This window comes from Monodon monoceros, unplaced genomic scaffold, assembly GCF_005190385.1.
Source record: "Monodon monoceros isolate NGI ecotype Baffin Bay Population unplaced genomic scaffold, NGI_Narwhal_1 Super_Scaffold_19, whole genome shotgun sequence".
Lineage (NCBI taxonomy): Eukaryota > Metazoa > Chordata > Mammalia > Artiodactyla > Monodontidae > Monodon > Monodon monoceros.
In genome coordinates, this window is record NW_021703775.1 from 30,145,437 (window position 1) to 30,165,086 (window position 19,650).

The 19,650-nt window shown below is 40.1% G+C and overlaps 1 protein-coding gene across 2 annotated transcripts in view; it reads left to right on the forward strand.

Annotated features, from left to right (window-relative positions):
• Positions 1 to 19,650, forward strand: part of GFPT1 (glutamine--fructose-6-phosphate transaminase 1) — a 75,935-nt gene that overhangs the window by 2,046 nt on the left and 54,239 nt on the right. Inside the window, exon 1 of one of the 2 annotated variants that reach the window (XM_029231752.1) lies at positions 7,138 to 7,302. The exons of the other annotated variant lie outside the window; for it this stretch is intronic. Coding sequence (XP_029087585.1) covers positions 7,296 to 7,302 — 7 coding nt within the window. The 5' untranslated portion in view covers positions 7,138 to 7,295. Of the gene's footprint in view, positions 1 to 7,137; positions 7,303 to 19,650 lie in introns of those variants that run through there. 2 annotated transcript variants of the gene reach the window in all.

Consider the following 19,650-nt stretch of genomic DNA (forward strand, 5'->3'; position numbering starts at 1 on the left):
TTAAACAATAGAAATTAAACAAAAAAACACTATGGGACATTTCAATATGTATTTGAAACTGAGATTATTGGCCAAAGCACCTGGAGGGTATTTTACTAAACAAAATTAGGGTGAAGCCTGTCAAGGAGTGGGTAATTTCCCCCTCTACCCCTTTTGAGTTCTTGTGACTGGACTAACAATAAAATTGACACAAAATAGATTAACAGGAGAAAAAGAAACAAATTTTAATTCTTGCACACAGAGGTCTCATAGTAATGGAACCTAAGAAGTGGCCAAAGCATTAGCTTTTATATTTTTAGACAAAATTAATTTGAGAGGAATTGACAGAACAAAGAAATTTAGGTTTGGGTGCTAATTAGTAAGGAATTTAAACAGTTTGGACTTGGGTAGTGAGTTAGGAAGGAAATAACGAGGTTTGTTTAGGTAGTCTTTTGGCCTGAATTCCCTATCTCTGGTGATAAGGATGTCTTCCTATCTCCCAGTACAGGGAGGGCACCTGTCACATGGAAGATTTATTTCCTGCTTTCAGGGAGACAGGAGGGTCAGAGTCCCTCTTGTATCAGCCATTTCTTAAGTAACTTTAATTCAAAATAATATGACATTGAGGCATATTTTGGGGTGCCTGCCATGAGCCCCACCAAGCCCTAATACAGAATGATAAGGAGCAAAATATATAAAAATAGACTTTCATTGAGCATTCACTATGACCCTGTTCTCAGCACCTTATATTTATGAAGTCATTTAATCCTATGAGATGGGTAACTATTATTGTCCCCATGAGGCACACAGAGGAGAAGTACATATTCCATTGCCATAGAAATTAAGTGGAAAAGCCAGGAACATGGACCCTGACATTCTGGGTGCAGAGCCTATGCACATTGCCATTAGGGAATTGAACCCTCATACCTTTCCTGAGTATTCCTACCTCAGGAGAGGGAAAAGCATTCCTTGTCTTCATAGGTGCTGCTTCCTAGTGGATCATCTTTTACTTGCTCCAGACCATCATGGGCCAAATGTGTACATTTGTACACATCTGTGTGCATATGTGTACATTTTTTTCATGCAGGAATATGAAGCTGGCTGCTCTCCAGTCCAGTGGGAATTTACATCATCCCTTTGGGAAACCCTAGCCTTATACTCTGCTTCTCCACATTAGAGTTATCAATAATAATTCCACAGGGTGCTTGCAGTCTGCAGAATCGACTTTTGAAAGAAACTCTAGAAAACAGTATTCTTCTGTCTCCTTACATTTGGAGTCATCTTTCAACTCTAGGCAGCTCCCTGAATGGTCCACCTCTATTTTGGCTCTGATCACATCCTACAGGATAGAAATAGTAGCTAGGACCAGTTAATCTCATGGTTTCCAATTTGTTGACAATTTCTTGGCAGTAGAATGAGTTTCTTTCTAGCAGAGGTAGAAAACTCTGCCCCAGGTTCTGCCTACTGGGGAAATTTGGAGCCACCCTGGAGGCGAGTATTGGGGAATGTATTCTAGTTGGAGTCAGCGCCCTTTGTTCTCAAGCCTGAGGAGTGAACATCTTTTGTTAGTGTTTTCTTGGTGTCCCTTCATTCTTTTAGCCCTTCCTTTGAAGAACTTCTACCTATTCCTGACTCTATGTGGCTCTGGTGGAACTGTCCAATCACCGTGTCCTACCTTTGCCACCAGAGTGGGGCATACGACTCACTAGACCCATCAGAATCCTTGCCTAAATATAAAATGTGAGGATGGAGGAATAGCCTCTCTCCCCTTGGACTGCAAGCTGTAAAGATGTGATTCCAGAGCTGTTTTAGGGTCTTTTCCCTGTCCATGAGGTCAGAGAGAGAATCAAAGAGAGTTCTGACAACATTTTTTGTGTGCCTGGATATAGATGTATCTGAAGCTGTTTGTATCTCTGTCCTTTCCAATTACATTAGCCAATAAATCCCCCTCTTCAGCTAGTTTGAGTAACTTTCTATTATTTGTCATTGAAAGCTGTATCCTCTAGAAATTTAAAATGAATACATATATTCATGTTGAGGAAGTCAATAAGATCACCCTTCGATGGATGTGTTAGCCAGGCTTTCTAGAGAAACAGAACTAGTAGGGGGGAGAGAGGGAGAGAGAAATTCATTTTAAGGAATTGGCTCATGCAATCATGGAGGCTACGAAGTCCAAAATCTGCAGGATGGGCTGTCAGGGTGGAGACAGGGAAGAGCTGACGCTGCAGTCCAAGTCCAGTTTGGCTGGGGAATTCCTTCTAGCTCTGGGGAGGTCAGTCTTTTGTTCTATTCAGACTTTTAGTTGACTAGATGAGGCCCATCCACGTAATGGAGCTCATTGTGCTTTACTGAGTCCACTGATTTAAATGTTAACCTCATCTGAAAGCATCCTCACAGAAACATCCAGAATATATTTGACCAAATATCTGGGCACTCCAGTGCAGCCAAATTGATCCATAAAATCAGCCATCACAGTGGGTAAAGTTTGCCTTCAGCACCAACTTATTTCTGATTCCTGCTTCCATAATTTGGCCTCCTCTCTCTGGCGTTACCATACTTAGTTCCACATGCCCTTATATTGTCCCTTTCTTGCCCAGTGTCATCAACCAAGGTAATCTGTCCAGGTCTGCCTTCCTTCTAATTTCAGAATTATCTTTATTTTATCCCCATCAAAGCTTGCATTTCCTCAGTGACTTTTTCACACCTGGTATCCAAATGAAAATAATCTCATAGTTACACTCTAAAGTGTAATAGATGATAATGACTTAATGTAGATCTCCTTGGGGAGGGAGAGGTGTTCTGCCTTAAATATATATGTACAGGTGGAGTTTAGGCAATGTGATAGGGAAGGAGTGGAGGTAATTTTGCACAAGGGAACTTTCTGGTTCCCTTGTAATCCTATTTTGTGATGATTCCCTTCTTAATGCTTCCTTTTAAAAAGCAAATACACAGATGCAAAGTTTAAGATAGGATTCTTCTTTAGGGAACTGCCAATAGGTTAAAGTATAGCTAGACCGTTAAATGCTTGAATACAGTGATGGGAGATGATGCTGATAAAGCCGACAGGAGTGAGATCTGAATTACCAGGGGTGTGTGCATAGGAGTCTGGACTTAATCCTTCAGCTGAAGGATACCCACTGAATTGGAAGCAGGGAGAAACAGGATCTGATCTGTGTTTTTGAAAAATCACTCTGGTGTGAAAGTGTCTAGGATGAACTGGGGTAGTGGTGGAATCAAAGGGGTTTTACTTAAGGGGTCTTTCTGAGGCCCTGACTGGTGCCTTCTCCTGTTCATTGCTTCCTTCTCAAAGGCCTTCGTGGCTCAACCTACTTCTTTTTCCTTTGACATCTGCTCTGTCCACTGAAGTACACTTCTCCATATAACTCCATAGATGTGGGATATATATGCCCCTGCTTCCCATATTCTTGTAATGCACAGGGCTTTTAAAATGTATGTATAATTAAAATGAGATGTATGTATGTATGTATAATTAAAATGAGATGTATGTATGTATGTATATTAAAATGAGATATGTATGTATATTATGAGAGATATATGAGATAAAATGTATGTATATTAAAATGAGATAATTGACATATAACATTATATTAGTTTCAGATATACAGCATGATTGATGTATATATTGCAAAATGATCACCACACTAAGTCTAGTTAACATCCATCACCACACATAGTGAGGAGAACTTTTAAGATCTACTCTCTTAGCAACTTTCAAATATACAATACAGTATCATTAATTATAGTCACCATCCTGTACATTACGTCCCCAGGACTTATTTATTTTATAACTGGAAGTTTGTACCGAGGCCTTTTTAATAATTTTATTGCTATCAATACTTATTATTGTAATCCAGATAAGTGATAACAAAAATCACAAATATGGGGGCATTTAAAAACCTTATAAAGCTATTTCAATTATGGTTCTTCATTTCTTTAGCAATGGCAATGGAATCCCTGATGGCCTTCAGGCTGCATGGCAAGGAGAAGGCTGAGAACGATCATATTCAACAGGACTAATCCCATGAACAGGGAAATGGACTTACATAAAAAGACAATGAATTACACCCCGTTACCATCATTATTATTATTATTAGTTCAGAACTTTTGTTCAGGAGAGAAAATCTTTTCCATTTCCTTGGATGTTTGAATCAGACCCAGATGTCTCCTTTCCTTCATAGGACATTTATTTTCTTCTCCTCCAGCCCGTATCCCCAAAGGTCCAGCTAAAGCAAAGCTATGTATAGATGGAGGTCAGACAAAGTTCTTCCGTATCAGTGTCTTGATTGGCACATGTTTACAAAGGCTCTTTGTTGCAGTGGGTTGGTGAGGTTGTTCAAGCTTGGGCTGGGAAAATATTGACCTTCAAAGTTTCTTCCTTGAAACTGGTGCATAAGCACCTTCCGAAATAGCTGTAGAATGGAGGTGGACAAGACAAATTGATGGTCATGATGGAGTAGAAGGCAGAAGAGGAAAGTAAGGGTTCATAGATTATTATAGTTTGAGCATGAGCACTTTGGTGATACCACCAACATTTTCTTTGTTCCATCAACAAGTCTTCTGGTGATGCACAAAAGTATTGTTCAAACTTTGGAATCATACCTTCACTTCTTGGCAATATCACTAAGGTTCTACCAGAACCTCTTAGATGAGGGTTCTGAGGCTAACACATACACACACACAGACTTTTTTTTGCCTCTTGAATTAAAAAATGTGTTGTCTAGTAACAAACAATTCACTGGTTTTTAACTTTGCTCTGGGTAATTTAGGAACCTGTTTAAGGGCCTGAAATATTAAAGGGCTTGCAGGTGAGTACTTTCATTAGTTAAATGTGACATTTTCCTTTCTTTCTTTCAGGACACTTATAAAAGGGCATCTTTTTCTTTCTCTCTTGTTTTTTTGAAAACAAACAACTTTTTATTGACGTATAGTTGGTTTACAATGTTGTGTTAGTTTCAGGTGTACAGCAAAGTGATTCAGTTTTATATGTATATTCAGTTTTATATATATATATATATATATATATATATATATATTTTTTTTTTTTTTTTTTTGGGTTGTTGGGTTCTTGCTGTGGCCTCTCCCGTTACAGAGCACAGGCTCCGGACGCGCAGGCTCAGCGGCCATGGCTCACGGGCCCAGCCGCTCCGCGGCATGTTGGGTCTTCCCGGACCGGGGCACGAACCCGTGTCCCTTGCATTGGCAGGTGGACTTTCAACCTCTGCGCCACCAGGGAAGCCCTATATATATTCTTTTTCAGATTCTTTTCTATTATAGGTTATTACAAGTTATTGAATATAGTTCCCTGTGCCATACAGTAGGTCCTTGTTGGTTATCTATTTTATATATAGTAGTGTGTATATGTTAATTCTCAAATCCTAATTTATCCCTCCCCCCATTTCCCCTTTGGTAACCATAGGCTGTTTTCTATGTCTGTGAGTCTATTTCTGTTTTGTAAATAAGCTCATTTGTATCATTTTTTTAGATTCCACATATAAGTGATATTTGTCTTTGTCTGACTTCACTTAGTTTGATAATCTATAGGACCATCCATGTTGCTGCAAGTAGCGTTTTCATCTTTTCCGAACACATGCTAAAAGGGCATCTTTTTCCCTCTAAGAAAAGCTGGAAAGCCCTTTGCTCATTTGATCAGATAACCAGCCATAGAAAGTCAATTCTGCTAAGAACATATGACTTTTTTCACTCCTTCAAAAACATTTTTGATCCCTTACTTTGTGCTAGAGTTTATACCAGGTGTTGGGTATGCAAAGACTTGTTCTACTCTCAAGAAACTTAGCTTTGTAGGGAAACACATTAAAAAATCATAAAATATTGAAGCATATTGCTTTAAAGGAGGCAGCTCAAAGAATGAGAGGTTAATGACTGTCCTCCAGCCTCTCTGGGGGAAGACAAAAAGGGTTTTCCCCAAGAAGTAGCATTTAAGCAGAGATGGGGTGGGGATTCCCCAAAGAGTAACCAATATGTGCAAAAGATTTGAGAACGTTGGACCCGTTGGGAAACTACCTGTTCAGGGTTGTTAGAGTGTAAACGGCTGAAAGGTGAAGTAGGAAGAGAGCAGTAGTGTGAGGTAAGACCAGACATCTGGGATCAGAAGACCATGCAATGTTCTGTACGTCAGGCAAGTTTTGATTTGATTCTAGTCTTGGGCCATTAATAGCGTTATAATAACCATCTACATTTGACTAAAAATAGCGTTTAAATCTTAAAGCAAATGCTCAGGTAATAAATTTTCAGAAACATCATCCCTCTCTGATTAAGTCTCTCTTGGCAGGACTTGTGCATTAATTCATAGGATTAATAGTTCATGAGTCCAATGGAAGGCTGTCAAATCCAGGCAATTCCTTACTGCCTGAGACGTGGGCCATCAGAAGTATGGGCCAGCAGCGTTTCTTAAGCCCAGGCGCCTAGTGTTGGATAGTTGAGCCTTACATTCGACCCACTCCCCCTCTGCAAAAAACTGGGGGTTATGGAGGCAGTGGATGGGGGTGGGAATGGGGAGCGGAAAGCTTTCGAGGCCAAGAATCTGACTTAGAGCTAAAGTCGGGAACTAAATCGCTGTCACCAGAAAGACTGGCCAGACCTGATTGGTACCTCTCTTCCCTCATCTCACTCAATTCTTTCCAATTTTTTTACAAGCTTATGTCCTCTTTCCACCCTGACTTTGTTTGTCCCCTAGGATCAGGTATCCTTCTTTCTTCCTCCTCTCTCCCCGCTTGGTGGGGCGCCGGAGCTTGGGGCCTCGGACTGCTTTAGGCGCGTGCCTCAACGCTATTTGCTTTGGTAACAATACCATCCTCTTTGCTAATCTCTCCATCGTTCCCTGCCAGCCTCCCAGTTCTTTCCCTCCCGCAGGGCAGTGCCTCCCGCTGCGCGCCCGGTGGTCGGGCGGCTCCAGGAACCTCAAGCGGATGCGGCCGCGAGCCGGTGCCACGTCTCAGCCGCCAGCAGGCCAGCGCCTGCGTGGGCTCTGGGGCGGTGAGGGGCGGGGCTGTGCGGGGAGGCGGGACCTACGCTTGAGCGGCGCAGACGCGGCCCAATGGGACCTGCGGGCGGTGGCGGCGGCGGCGCGGTGAGCGCCGGGGGGCGGGGCCCAGCGGCAGTTGCTGGCAAGCCCGGGAGGACGGGACGGGTTTCGTTGCCTCGGCCGTGGCATCCGTGAGGGAGTCGTGTCGGCGCCCCCCTGGCCCCCAAGCCCGCTGACCGCCCAAAAGGCTTGTGTGCTCTCCCGAACTCGCCAGCCGCTCGCCGCTTGCCCTGCAGGCCGTGCCTCCTGCATCATGTGCGGTAAGGGGGCCGCGGGCGGGGGGCGTGTTGCGGGGCGGTGCTGGGGTGCGGTGCGGGCGTCGCTGAGGCCGGTGGAACCGGCGGGAGCGGGAGTGTGGAGGGTGCGAAGTCAGGGTGTTGGGCGGGGGTGTCCCGCGGTGCCTGCGGGTGCTGGGGGCGGGGGCCGGCCTCTGGGAGCTGGAGCGGGGACCTAGGACGGCACCTGAGAGGAGGGCGGGCCCTAGAAGGGATCTGGGGGGTCCGAAGGAGGCTTTGCGCCAAGAAGGGAACCAGGAGCGAAGAGCACTGTCTGAGTTGGAAAAGGAGCGAGGGCTGAGGGAACTGAGGGGTGGAGGGGAGTGACTTCAGAAGAGTCCAGCAGGTGAGGGAGGCAACCTGTGGAATATCAGGTGAGGTCTCTTGAATTTATCTCGCATTCTTCCAGGATTTACCTTTTAAAAAATATTTAATTTTAGTTGCTTTCTTTCGGACACGCCCAGCAGAAAATAGAACTATAGCTAGAGCTACGACAATGACATTTCATATGATCTTATTTCCTGCCTCCCCCCATCTCAACAGAAGCCATTGCTAATCAAAGCCTTGGTGAATGGGCCTGGAAGTGACCGTGGAGAGAGATCGTACATCATTTATTACTTGCATGTGCACCCATTTGAAACACTTACGTATGAGAAATATTGGTCTACATTTAATGAATGTTTTACCTAGAACAGTTAAAACATAAAGTTAGGCCCTTTTAGTCCATGTTTTGAGACTTAGTCGTTTTAATAATTAGATAAAAGTGTGAGTTAAAGTTATAATTGTCAGAATTATATCTGAAATGACTGATATGCTCTAAAATTCGTATTAACTTGGCTATTGTCAGTAAAAAGAATTGAATTCTTACCTTCCTTATTGAAATTTACAACTGACCTTACCCCTGGAAGAAAGAACACTTTTAAAAAAAATTATTTATTTAATTTATTTATTTTTGGCTGTGTTGGGTCTTTGTTGCTGAGCGTGGGCTTTCTCTAGTTGAGGCGACTGGGGGCTACTCTTCGTTGTGGTGCGCGGGCTTCTCATTGCTGTGAGACTTCTCTTGTTGACGAGCACAGGCTCTAGGCACGCGGGCTTCAGTAATTGCAGCACTCGGGCTTCAGTAGTTGCAGCACGCGGGCTCAGTAGTTGTGGCTCGCGGGCTCTAGAGCGCAGGCTCGGTAGTTGTGGCAGACGGGCTTAGTTGCTCCGAGGCATGTGGGATCTTCCCGGACCAGGGCTTGAACCGCTGTCCCCTGCATTAGCAGGTGGATTCTTAACCACTGCGCCACCAGGGAAGTCCTAAGAACACTTTTTTTTAAGGGAAGTATGATTGTAATAGAATTGAAGCTACCTGGGAAACATTCTTTGTAGCCTTTTGCAAGAGGAACTGAGCAGGAGTAGCTTGTACTCATTAGTGTCTATTTTTCCTGCATTTAACTTTATGTTAATTTCAGCTTCTGAAATGAAGAGCAAGTTTAAATTTAGAGTAGATTGAAAAAAAAGCACACAGAAACAATTATAAATAGCCTGCTGAAATTATTAGTGGTAGAGCTGACTTTAGAATCAGTTACACTTTTGCAGTGTCTAGGTAGTAGAGTGGTTTTGCAAAAGACATAATTTAGTTTGGAGCTGTGAGGTAATGAATTTGCAATCCCCAGTGTGCTTGTTTGGTAATTAACTGAGTGATGAGGTGTGCACCTAGTCAAGTACCTGGCTTTCTGGTTGCAGATCATTTCTTTATCTTGTTCCAGGAAAAACAGAAGTCAGAGTACAGTACTATAAAAGAAAAAATCAGATCAGGTTTAGAAAAGGTTCAGATAAGGGTGAGGCTTTCAGGGTGGTGATTAGTTGTTAGGCGTTTTCACAGAGTCAGCATCCCCATTCCACCATGTTATGCTGCTGAGGAAACAGGTGATAAACAAGAAATGAAGAACTAGTTATGGGAACATATGTATACGTGTAACTGATTCACGTTGTTATAAAGCAGAAACTAACACACTATTGTAAAGCAATTATACGCCAATAAAGACGTTAAAAAAAAAAAAAAAAGAACTAGTATTTGAGGCATTTCTAAGGTCCTGCTTTTAACCTGGACCAGTTTTACATGATTCCAGGAATAGTGTTCAGAATTTCTCTCCTCTTCAATGTAAATTCTGAAAGTTAACTGTTAAGAAGACAAAGATTTGTCCTTATTTTCCTCCCACATCTTAATTATTGACATAAAATTTCTAGGCAGACAAATTGAGTAGGAATGAGATTAGATGGGAAAATTTAGAGATTTACTTTCTGATTACCTGCTGCTGGTTCAAGTTTTTCTAAAAGATTTCGTTTCAACATTGCAGAGTGTTGAAGCAGAAGAATGAGGACTAACAATTCTTTTTGATAGCTTTTTCCAATCAGAAATACTGTTAAAACTGTTATTATATTTATCAGGTTGTATCGGGATGTTAATATCTTACTGAGGGGAAAAAAAAAGATTTTATGGTCAAATAAATTTGAGAAGCCACAGACTTAACAGTGTTGAGCTGGCTTTTTTTTAAATTGCAGGACTTTTTGGAACTTTTAATATGCTAGTAAGCATTATGAATCTTCCAGAGAAAAATAGTGTATCTATTTTTTAAATTTATTTTGTCTTCCTCTTATTCTTGTTTCTTTGGAATACTTTGTCCTTTTTAATCTGTTTTACCTTTGGCTTCAGTGAGAGAGTGTCAATTCACTTAAGTTACGCACAGCTCTTAACAGATTTTGCTGTTTTTTTATAAATGTAGGATTATACCCTTCTGGTCCAATGGTGTATATAAATGATATTTTTGTAAATGAGATAATATTTAAAAACAGTAAGAACTGCAATTAAAAAATATCCTGATATGAATCCTTAAAATTTTTTTTGTAATTATACTGTGTAATAGCTTTGGGGCTAGTTGAGGGATGCTAAGACTGGCTTCTAGGATAAATCATAAAACTACTAGTGTTAACATATTCTTAGAAATCATACTGGGTATAAAGTAGTTGTGAAAGAAAAGAATTATTGCTTAATGAGCATTTCCTCAGTTGTGTTCCCTGGAAAGGGGAAAGTTAATAGGTCCTGGTAATGAGCAGTAGAAGGTGGGAAACAGTTTTTGTTTTTGTTTTCAATCTTTATTGGAGTATAATTGCTTCACAATACTGTGTTAGTTTCTGTTGTACACCAAAGTGAATCAGCCATATGCATACATATGTCCTCATATCCACTTCCTCTTGAGCCTCCCTCCCACCCTCCCTATCCAACCCCTCTAGGTCATCGCAAAGCACCGAGCTGATCTCCCTGTGCTATGCTGCTGCTTCCCACTAGCTAATTATTTTACATTCCGTAGTGTATATCTGTCGATGCTACTCTCACTTCGCCCCAGCTTCCCCCTCCCACCCCGTGTCCTCAAGTCCATTCTCTATGTATACATCTTTATTCCTGCCCTGCAACTAGGTTCATCAGTACCATTTTTTTTCCTTAGATTCCATATATATGTGTTAGCGTACGGTATTTGTCTTTCTCTTTCTGACTTACCTCACTCTGTATGACAGACTCTAGGTCCATCAACCTCACTACAAATAACTCAATTTCATTTTTTTATGGCTGAGTAATATTCCATTGTATATATGTGCCACATCTTTATCTATTCATCTGTTGATGGACACTTAGGTTGCTTCCATGTCCTGGCTATTGTAAATAGAGCTGCAGTGAACATTTTGGTACATGACTCTTTTTGAATTATGGTTTTCTCAGGGTATATGCCCAGTAGTGGGATTGCTGGGTCATATGGTAGTTCTATTTTTAGTTTTTTAAGGAACCTCCATACTGTTTTCCATAGTGCCTGTACCAATTCACATTCCCACCAACAGTGCTGGAGGGTTCCCTTTTCTCCACACACTCTCCAGCATTTATTGTTTCTAGATTTTTTGATGATGGCCATTCTGACCAGTGTGAGATGATATCTCATTGTAGTTTTGATTTGCATTTCTCTATTGATTAGTGATGTTGAGCATTCTTTCATGTGTTTGTTGGCAGTCTGTATATCTTCTTTGGAGAAATGTCTATTTAGGTCTTCTGCCCATTTTTGGATTGGGTTGTTTTTTTTTTGTTATTGAGCTGCATGAGCTGCTTGTAAATTTTGGAGATTAATCCTTTGTCAGTTGCTTCATTTGCAAATATTTTCTCCCATTTTGAGGGTTGTCTTTTGGTCTTGTTTATGGTTTTGTTTGCTGTGCAAAAGCTTTTAAGTTTCATTAGGTCCCATTTGTTTATTTTTGCTTTTATTTCCATTTCTCTAGGAGGTGGGTCAAAAAGGATCTTGCTGTGATTTATGTTGTAGAGTGTTCTGCCTATGTTTTCCTCTAAGAGTTTGATAGTTTCTGGCCTTACATTTAGGTCTTTAATCCATTTTGAGCTTATTTTTTTGTATGGTGTTAGGGAGTGTTCTAATCTCATACTTTCACATATACCTGTCCGATTTTCCCAGCACCACTTATTGAAGAGGCTGTCCTTTCTCCACTGTACATTCCTGCCTCCTTTATCAAAGATAAGGTGACCATATGTGCGTGGGTTTATCTCTGGGCTTTCGATCCTGTTCCATTGATCTATGTTTCTGTTTTTGTGCCAGTACCATACTGTCTTGATTACTGTAGCTTTGTAGTATAGTCTGAAGTCAGGGAGCCTGATTCCTCCAGCTCCATTTTTCGTTCTCAAGATTGCTTTGGCTATTCGGGGTCTTTTGTGTTTCCATACAAATTGTGAAATTTTTGGTTCTAGGTCTGTGAAAAATGCCAGTGGTAGTTTGATAGGGATTGCATTGAATCTGTAGATTGCTTTGGGTAGTAGAGTCATTTTCACAATGTTGATTCTTCCAATCCAAGAACATGGTCTGTCTCTCCATCTATTTGTATCATCTTTAGTTTCTTTCATCAGTGTCTTATAATTTTCTGCATACAGGTCTTTTGTCTCCTTAGGTAGGTTTATTCCTAGATATTTTATTCTTTTTGTTGCAGTGGTAAATGGGAGTGTTTTCTTAATTTCACTTTCAGATTTTTCATCATTAGTGTATAGGAATGCCAGAGATTTCTGTGCATTAATTTTGTATCCTGCTACTTTATCAAATTCATTGATTAGTTCTAGTAGTTTTCTGGTAGCATCTTTAAGATTCTCTATGTATAGTATCATGTCATCTGCAAACAGTGACAGCTTTACTTCTTCTTTTCCGATTTGGATTCCTTTTATTTCCTTTTCTTCTGTGATTGCTGTGACTAAAACTTCTAAAACTATGTTGAATAAGAGTGGTGAGAGTGGGCAACCTTGTCTTGTTCCTGATCTTAGTGGAAATGCTTTCAGTTTTAGACCATTGAGGACGATGTTGGCTGTGGGTTTGTCATATATGGCCTTTATTATGTTGAGGAAAGTTCCCTCTATGCCTACTTTCTGCAGGGTTTTTAATCATAAATGGGTGTTGAATTTTGTCGAAAGCTTTCTCTGCATCTCTTGATATGATCATATGGTTTTTCCCCTTCAATTTGTTAATATGGTGTATCACGTTGACTGGTTTGCATATATTGAAGAATCCTTACATTCCTGGAATAAACCCCACTTGATCATGGTGTATGATCCTTTTAATGTGCTGTTGGATTCTGTTTGCTAGTATTTTGTTGAGGATTTTTGCATCTATGTTCATCAGTGATTTTGGCCTGTAGTTTTCTTTCTTTGTGACATCCTTATCTGGTGTTGGTATCAGGGTGATGGTGGCCTCATAGAATGAGTTTGGGAGTGTTTCTCCCTCTGCTATATTTTGGAAGAGTTTGAGAAGGATAGGTGTTAGCTCTTCTCTAAATGTTTGATAAAATTCGTCTGTGAAGCCATCTGGTCCTGGGCTTTTGTTTGTTGGAAGATTTTTAATCACAGTTTCAATTTCAGTGCTTGTGATTGGTCTGTTCATATTTTCTATTTCTTCCTGGCTCAGTCTTGGCCGGTTGTGCATTTCTAAGAATTTGTCCATTTCTTCCAGGTTGTCCATTTTATTGGCATAGAGTTGCTTGTAGTAATCTCTCATGATCTTTTGTATTTCTTCAGTGTCAGTTGTTACTACTCCTTTTTCATTTCTAATTCTATTGATTTGAGTCTTCTCCCTTTTTTTCTTGATGAGTCTGGCTAATGGTTTATCAATTTTGTTTATCTTCTCAAAGAACCAGCTTTTAGTTTTATTGATCTTTGCTATCATTTCCTTCATTTCTTTTTCATTTATTTTTGATCTGATCTTTATGATTTCTTTCCTTCTGCTAACTTTGGGGGTTTTTTGTTCTTCTTTCTCTAAATGCTTTAGGTGCAAGGTTAGGTTGTTTATTCGGGATGTTTCCTGTTTCCTAAGGTAGGATTGTATTGCTATAAACTTCCCGCTTAGAACTGCTTTTGCTGCATCCGATAAGTTTTCGGTCGTCGTATCTCCATTGTCATTTGTTTCTAGGTATTTTTTGATTTCCTCTTTGATTTCTTAAGTTATCTCTTGGTTATTAAGTAGTGTATTGTTTAGCCTCCATGTGTTTGTATTTTTTACAGATCTTTTCCTGTAATTGATATCTAGTCTCATAGCGTTGTGGTGGGGGAAGATACTTGATACAATTTCAATTTTCTTAAATTTACCAAGGCTTGACTTGTGACCCAAGATATGATCTATCCTGGAGAATGTTCCATGAGCACTTGAGAAGAATGTGTATTCTGTTGTTTTTGGATGGAATGTCCTATAAATATCAATTAAGTCCACCTTGTTTAATGTATCATTTAAAGTTTATGTTTCCTTGTTTATTTTCATTTTGGATCATCTGTCCATTGGTGAAAGTGGGGTGTTAAAGTCCCCTACTATGATTGTGTTACTGTCGATTTCCCCTTTTATGGCTGTTAGTATTTGCCTTGTGTATTGAGGCGCTTCTATCTTGGGTCCATAAATATTTACAATTGTTATATCTTCTTGGATTGATCCCTTGATCATTATGTAGTGTCCTTCTTTGTCTCTTGGTAATAGTCTTTATTTTAAAGTCTATTTTGTCTGATATGAGAATTGCTATTCCAGCTTTCTTTTGGTTTCCATTTGCATGGAATATCTTTTTCCATCTTTCAGCCTGTATGTGTCCCTAGGTCTGACGTGGGTCTCTTGTAGACAGCATATATACAGGTCTTGTTTTTGTATCCATTCAGCCAGTCTATGTCTTTTGGTGGGAGCATTTAATCCATGTACATTTAAGGTAATTATTGATATGTTTGTTCCTATTCCCATTTTCTTAATTGTTTTGGGTTTGTTATTGTAGGTCTTTTCCTTTTCTTGTGTTTCTTGCCTAGAGAAGTTCCTTTAGCATTTGTTGTAAAGCTGGTTTGGTGGTGCTGAACTCTCTCAGCTTTTGCTTGTCTGTAAAGGTTTTAATTTCTCCATCAAATCTGAATGATATCCTTGCTGGGTAGAGTAATCTTGGTTGCAGGTTTTTCTCCTTCATCACTTTAAATATAGACATGTGCCAGTCCCTTCTGGCTTGAAGAGTTTCTGCTGAAAGATCAGCTGTTAACCTTATGGGGATTCCCATGTGTGTTATTTGTTTCTTTTCCCTTGCTGCTTTTAATATGTTTTTTTTTGTATTTAATTTTTGATAGTTTGATTAATATGTGTATTCGCGTGTTTCTCCTTGGATTTATCCTGTATGGGACTCTCTGTGCTTCCTGGACTTGATTAACTATTTCCTTTCCCATATTAGGGAAGTTTTCAACTATAATCTCTTCAAATATTGTCTCAGTCCCTTTCTTTTTCTCTTCTTCTTCTGGGCCCCCTAGAATTCTAATGTTGGTGCATTTAATGTTGTCCTAGAGGTCTCTGAGACTGTCCTCAGTTCTTTTCATTCTTTTTTCTTTATTCTTCTCTGCAGTAGTTATTTCCACTATTTTATCTTCCAGGTCACTTATCCGTTCTTCTGCCTCAGTTATTCTGCTATTGATCCCATCTAGAGTATTTTTAATTTCATTTATTGTGTTGTTCATCGTTGCTTGTTTCAACTTTAGTTCTTCTAGGTCCTTGTTAAATGTTTCTTGCTTTTCCTCTATTTCCAGGATTTTGGATCATGTTTACTATCATTATTCTGAATTCTTTTTCAGGTAGACTGCCTATTTCCTCTTCATTTGTTAGGTCTGGTGGGTTTTTATCTTGCTCCTTCATCTGCTGTGTGTTTTTCTGTCTTCTCATTTTGCTTATTTTACTGTGTTTGGGGTCTCCTTTTTACAGGCTGCAGGTTCGTAGTTCCCGTTGTTTTTGGTGTCTGTCCCCAGTTGCTAAAGTTGGTTCAGTGGGTTATGTAGGCTTCCTGGTGGAGGGGACTAGTGCCTGTGTTCTGGTGAATGAGGCTGGATCTTGTCTTTATGGTGGGCAGGTCGACGTCTGGTGGTGTGTTTTGGGGTGTCTGTGGGCTTATTATGATTTTAAGCAGCCTCTCTGCTAATGGGTGGGGTTGTGTTCCTGTCTTGCTAGTCATTTGGCATAGGGTGTCCAGCAGTGTAGCTTGCTGGTCGTTGAGTGAAGCTGGGTGCTTGTGTTGAGATGGAGATCTCTGGGAGATTTTCGCCGTTTGATATTATGTGGAGCTGGGAGGTCTCTTGTGGACCAGTGTCCTGGAGTTGGGTCTCCCACCTCAGAGACACAGCACTGACTCCTGGCTGCAGCACCAAGAGCCTTTCATCCACATGGCTCAGAATAAAAGGGAGAAAAAGTAGAAAGAAAGAGGATAAAATAAAATAAAGTAAGATAAAATAAAATAAAGTTATTAAATTAAAAAATAATTAAGAAGAAAAAAATTTTTTTAAAAAGTGAAAAAAAAAAAAGAAACGGACGGATAGAACCCTAGGACAAATGGTGAAAACAAAGCTATACAGACAGAATCTCTCAGAGAAGACTACACATACACACTCACAAAAACAGGAAAAGGGTAAAAAATAATAAATCTTGGTCTCCAAGTCCACCTCCTTAATTTGGGATGATTCGTTGTGTATTCATGTATTCCACAGATGCAGGGTACATCAAGTTGATTGTGGAGCTTTAATCCGCTGCTCCTGAGGCTGCTGGGAGAGATTTCCCTTTCTCTTCTTTGTTCGCACAGCTCCCGGGGCTCAGCTTTGGATCTGGCCCCGTCTCTGTGTGTAGGTCGCAGGAGGGCGTCTGTTCTTTGCTCAGACAGGACAGGGTTAAAGGTGCAGCTGACACGGGGGCTCTGGCTCACTCAGGCCAGGGGGAGGAAGGGGTGCGGATGCGGGGCGATCCTGCGGCGGCAGAGGCCAGCGGGACGTTGCACCAGCCTTGGCGCGCCGTGCGTTCTCCCAGGGAAGTTGTCCCTGGATCCCGGGACCCTGGCAGTGGCGGGCTGCACAGGCTCCCCTGAAGGGAGTTGTGGATAGTGAACTGCGCTCGCACACAGGCTTCTTGGTGGCGGCGGCAGCAGCCTTAGCGTCTGATGCCTGTCTGTGGGGTGTGGGCTGTTGGCCGCGGCTCGCGCCCGTCCTACTTGGGAATTTTTGACTGTACATTTTAGGTACCTAGAAAGTATTAGAAGATATTATCTATATAATATATAGATATTATAGATATATACATACATGAAGGAATCACTTTGTTGTACAACAGAAATTAACACAACATTGTAAGTCAACTGTGCTTCAATAAAAAATATTGGTAAAAGAAAAAATAATGAAGATATTTGAAATGATCACTTTGTACTTGGCACTCTGCCTTTTGGAGAGATGACTAAAACAAAGGAATTGCCTTCAGGGAATTGCTGTCTGATTGGAGGAAACAGTGACTACGCATATAACAGGTGTGGGTGATAATACACAGTCCTTCTTCATTGCCATGTTCTAGACTACAAGTGGAATGAATAGACATTCTGAGACTGGTTAGGCCAAGAATGTTCTAGATGTTAGGATAGGACTCTTAGCTGAGGAATGCTGCCAGCTGGTAGAGAACGTTGCATTGGACAGAGTCTGCAAGAGTAGAAAAAGGTCATTCATGTTTAATATTGCAGAGACAAGTTAATTGCATTTAGCTATAAAGAAATCGTTAGAGAAGCTGCGTATATGAAGGCAGAAGGATTTGAGTTAGTGTTGAGGAGAGCATGTATACCAACAAAAGAGAGAGTATTGTGAAACTGAGGTCCCTGGTAGAGTTGAAAAGTTGAGTTCCTGATGTGTAAGCTGTGAAATTAATGCCAGGTGTTCCTTGATTGATTCATACTCTAAGCATTGTCTCTAAATTGACTAAAAGTTGATCTAGATCATTGGATAATAAAAATTCAACCCTCTATTGTGTAGAATCCTCAAAATATTTTGATGTTAACAAAAAGTTCTATATTTACAAAATTGAGGAATCTCTTACCAAGAGTTAAAAGCAGGAGAGGCTGGTTCAGGGAATATGTGCGGAATATGTTTCTCTATTTTCAGTCTATGGGAAGGATAGGCTTATAGGGTATTATACTGTTAACATGAAGAAGAAGGCTTCAATTCTATAAAGGAAGAATCTACTGAAAATGAGAAAGAGGCTGGGAAGAGAGAAATGGGGGTTTGAGAGTAGTCTAGATTCTAGACTTTAGAATAATATCTGGGGGAAGTGTAAAATTTAGACAAGCAGTGAATTAGCAGGATTGGTCAGCAGTTGGGAGGGCCCCCATGAAAGTGGACCTGAGATAAATGGATGACCTGAAATGGATGGACTTCACTATAGGGGTGCTCAGGGACACAGGGGTGAGAGTATAATGGGCCCAGAGGGGCTGGCTTGGCAGCATGAAGAAAAATTGTGGTCTGATGTGATTGATGAGAGAGAAGTGGGAGAGATGGAATGTTTAAAGGTGTGTGAGCAGAAAGTGCATGCTTTTTCTCGGGAAAGATGATGATATAGGTAGACTGTGAGGGAGTGTATAATTAGAGATGTCAGTGTTTAAACAGTGCTTTGAGTTCCAGGATGTTAAATATGCAAGAGAGAAGTGTTACAGAGCTCCTTTTCAGTGGCCCCATTTATTTACAACAAAGTAGGAGGCACTTGAACCAGCATTTTGTAAATAGGAAAAAGATCTTGAACAGTTAAAAAAACACACAAATAATTGAAATTTCTCATGTGTCACTCCATATAACTTTTTCTTTGTGTTTTTAGGGTTGTAGGAAATGTTATCTCAAATATTTCTTCTTTTAAAGGAATCTTACCTGTAGGATGTGCCTCTATAATTATAGTATTGACTATGTTTTATGGCAAGTGTATAGTTGGTGTGTATAACCTTAATTGCAGAATTGTTTATAATTACAAAGAGTTAGAAAAACCTCAATAAATAGGTAAATGGCTAGGTAAAATATGAGAAATCTATTATGGACTATTTTTATTATGCAGCCTTCCGTAGACTGGGGTAGATGGGTTGTACTGATATAGAAAGATCTCCAACATCTTAAGAGAAAAAACTACAGAGCAATATATATATTATCATATTTATGATAATATATTATCATATTTGGTTAAAAAAAACCCAAAACCTCTAAAACCATGTACATCTGAGTTCATATATGTAGAAAAATTCATAGCCGAAGGATTGGGACAGTGTGTGGGGTTAATGGTGGTTATCTGCTGTGTGGAGGTAGAAAAAGGAGATTTTTCACAGTTCATTCTGTAGGATTTGTGTTATTTGAATCTTTAACGATGATAATTTGTAACTTGGGTTATAAGAAAAGATTTTTAAATGAAACTTAAGTAGCGTTGTAGATGGATTCTGTTTCAGAAGGTATAAAATTTAGAGAAGGAATTTGACCACTTAATATTGATAAATTCCAATGTCTAGGGTTTCATCAGAATATTGAAGTTGTCAAGTGAAAAAATATGTAAAAGCAAAATTTCTTCTTGAAATTAATATAATATTGCAGGTCAACTATACCTCAAAAAATGTAAAATTTTTTATTCGTAAGAACATAAATTCAGCCAGACATAGGAACTTTAATAATTTGATTGGTCAGCTAAATTGCATTCAGTTTTCATTTCAATAAGGTTTAATAGTCTTTGCCTACAGCTAGATTGCTTTTAACCAGATGTGTCAAGTCTGTGATCTAGGTCATGTCTGAATATCTTGTTAAGCAAGGTGTTCAAAAGTGCTTTTATGTCATTGAATTTAACTTGCTGTTTTCTGAGAGTGACGCCTGTAGGTGCAAGTCCTTGCTTCAGTTAGGGAGATATTTATTCCAAGTGTATTACATTAATAAGAAAATTTGTACTTTGGAAGCACAAGCTGATTTGGGAGTAGAAAGTCTCCTGTGCTCCA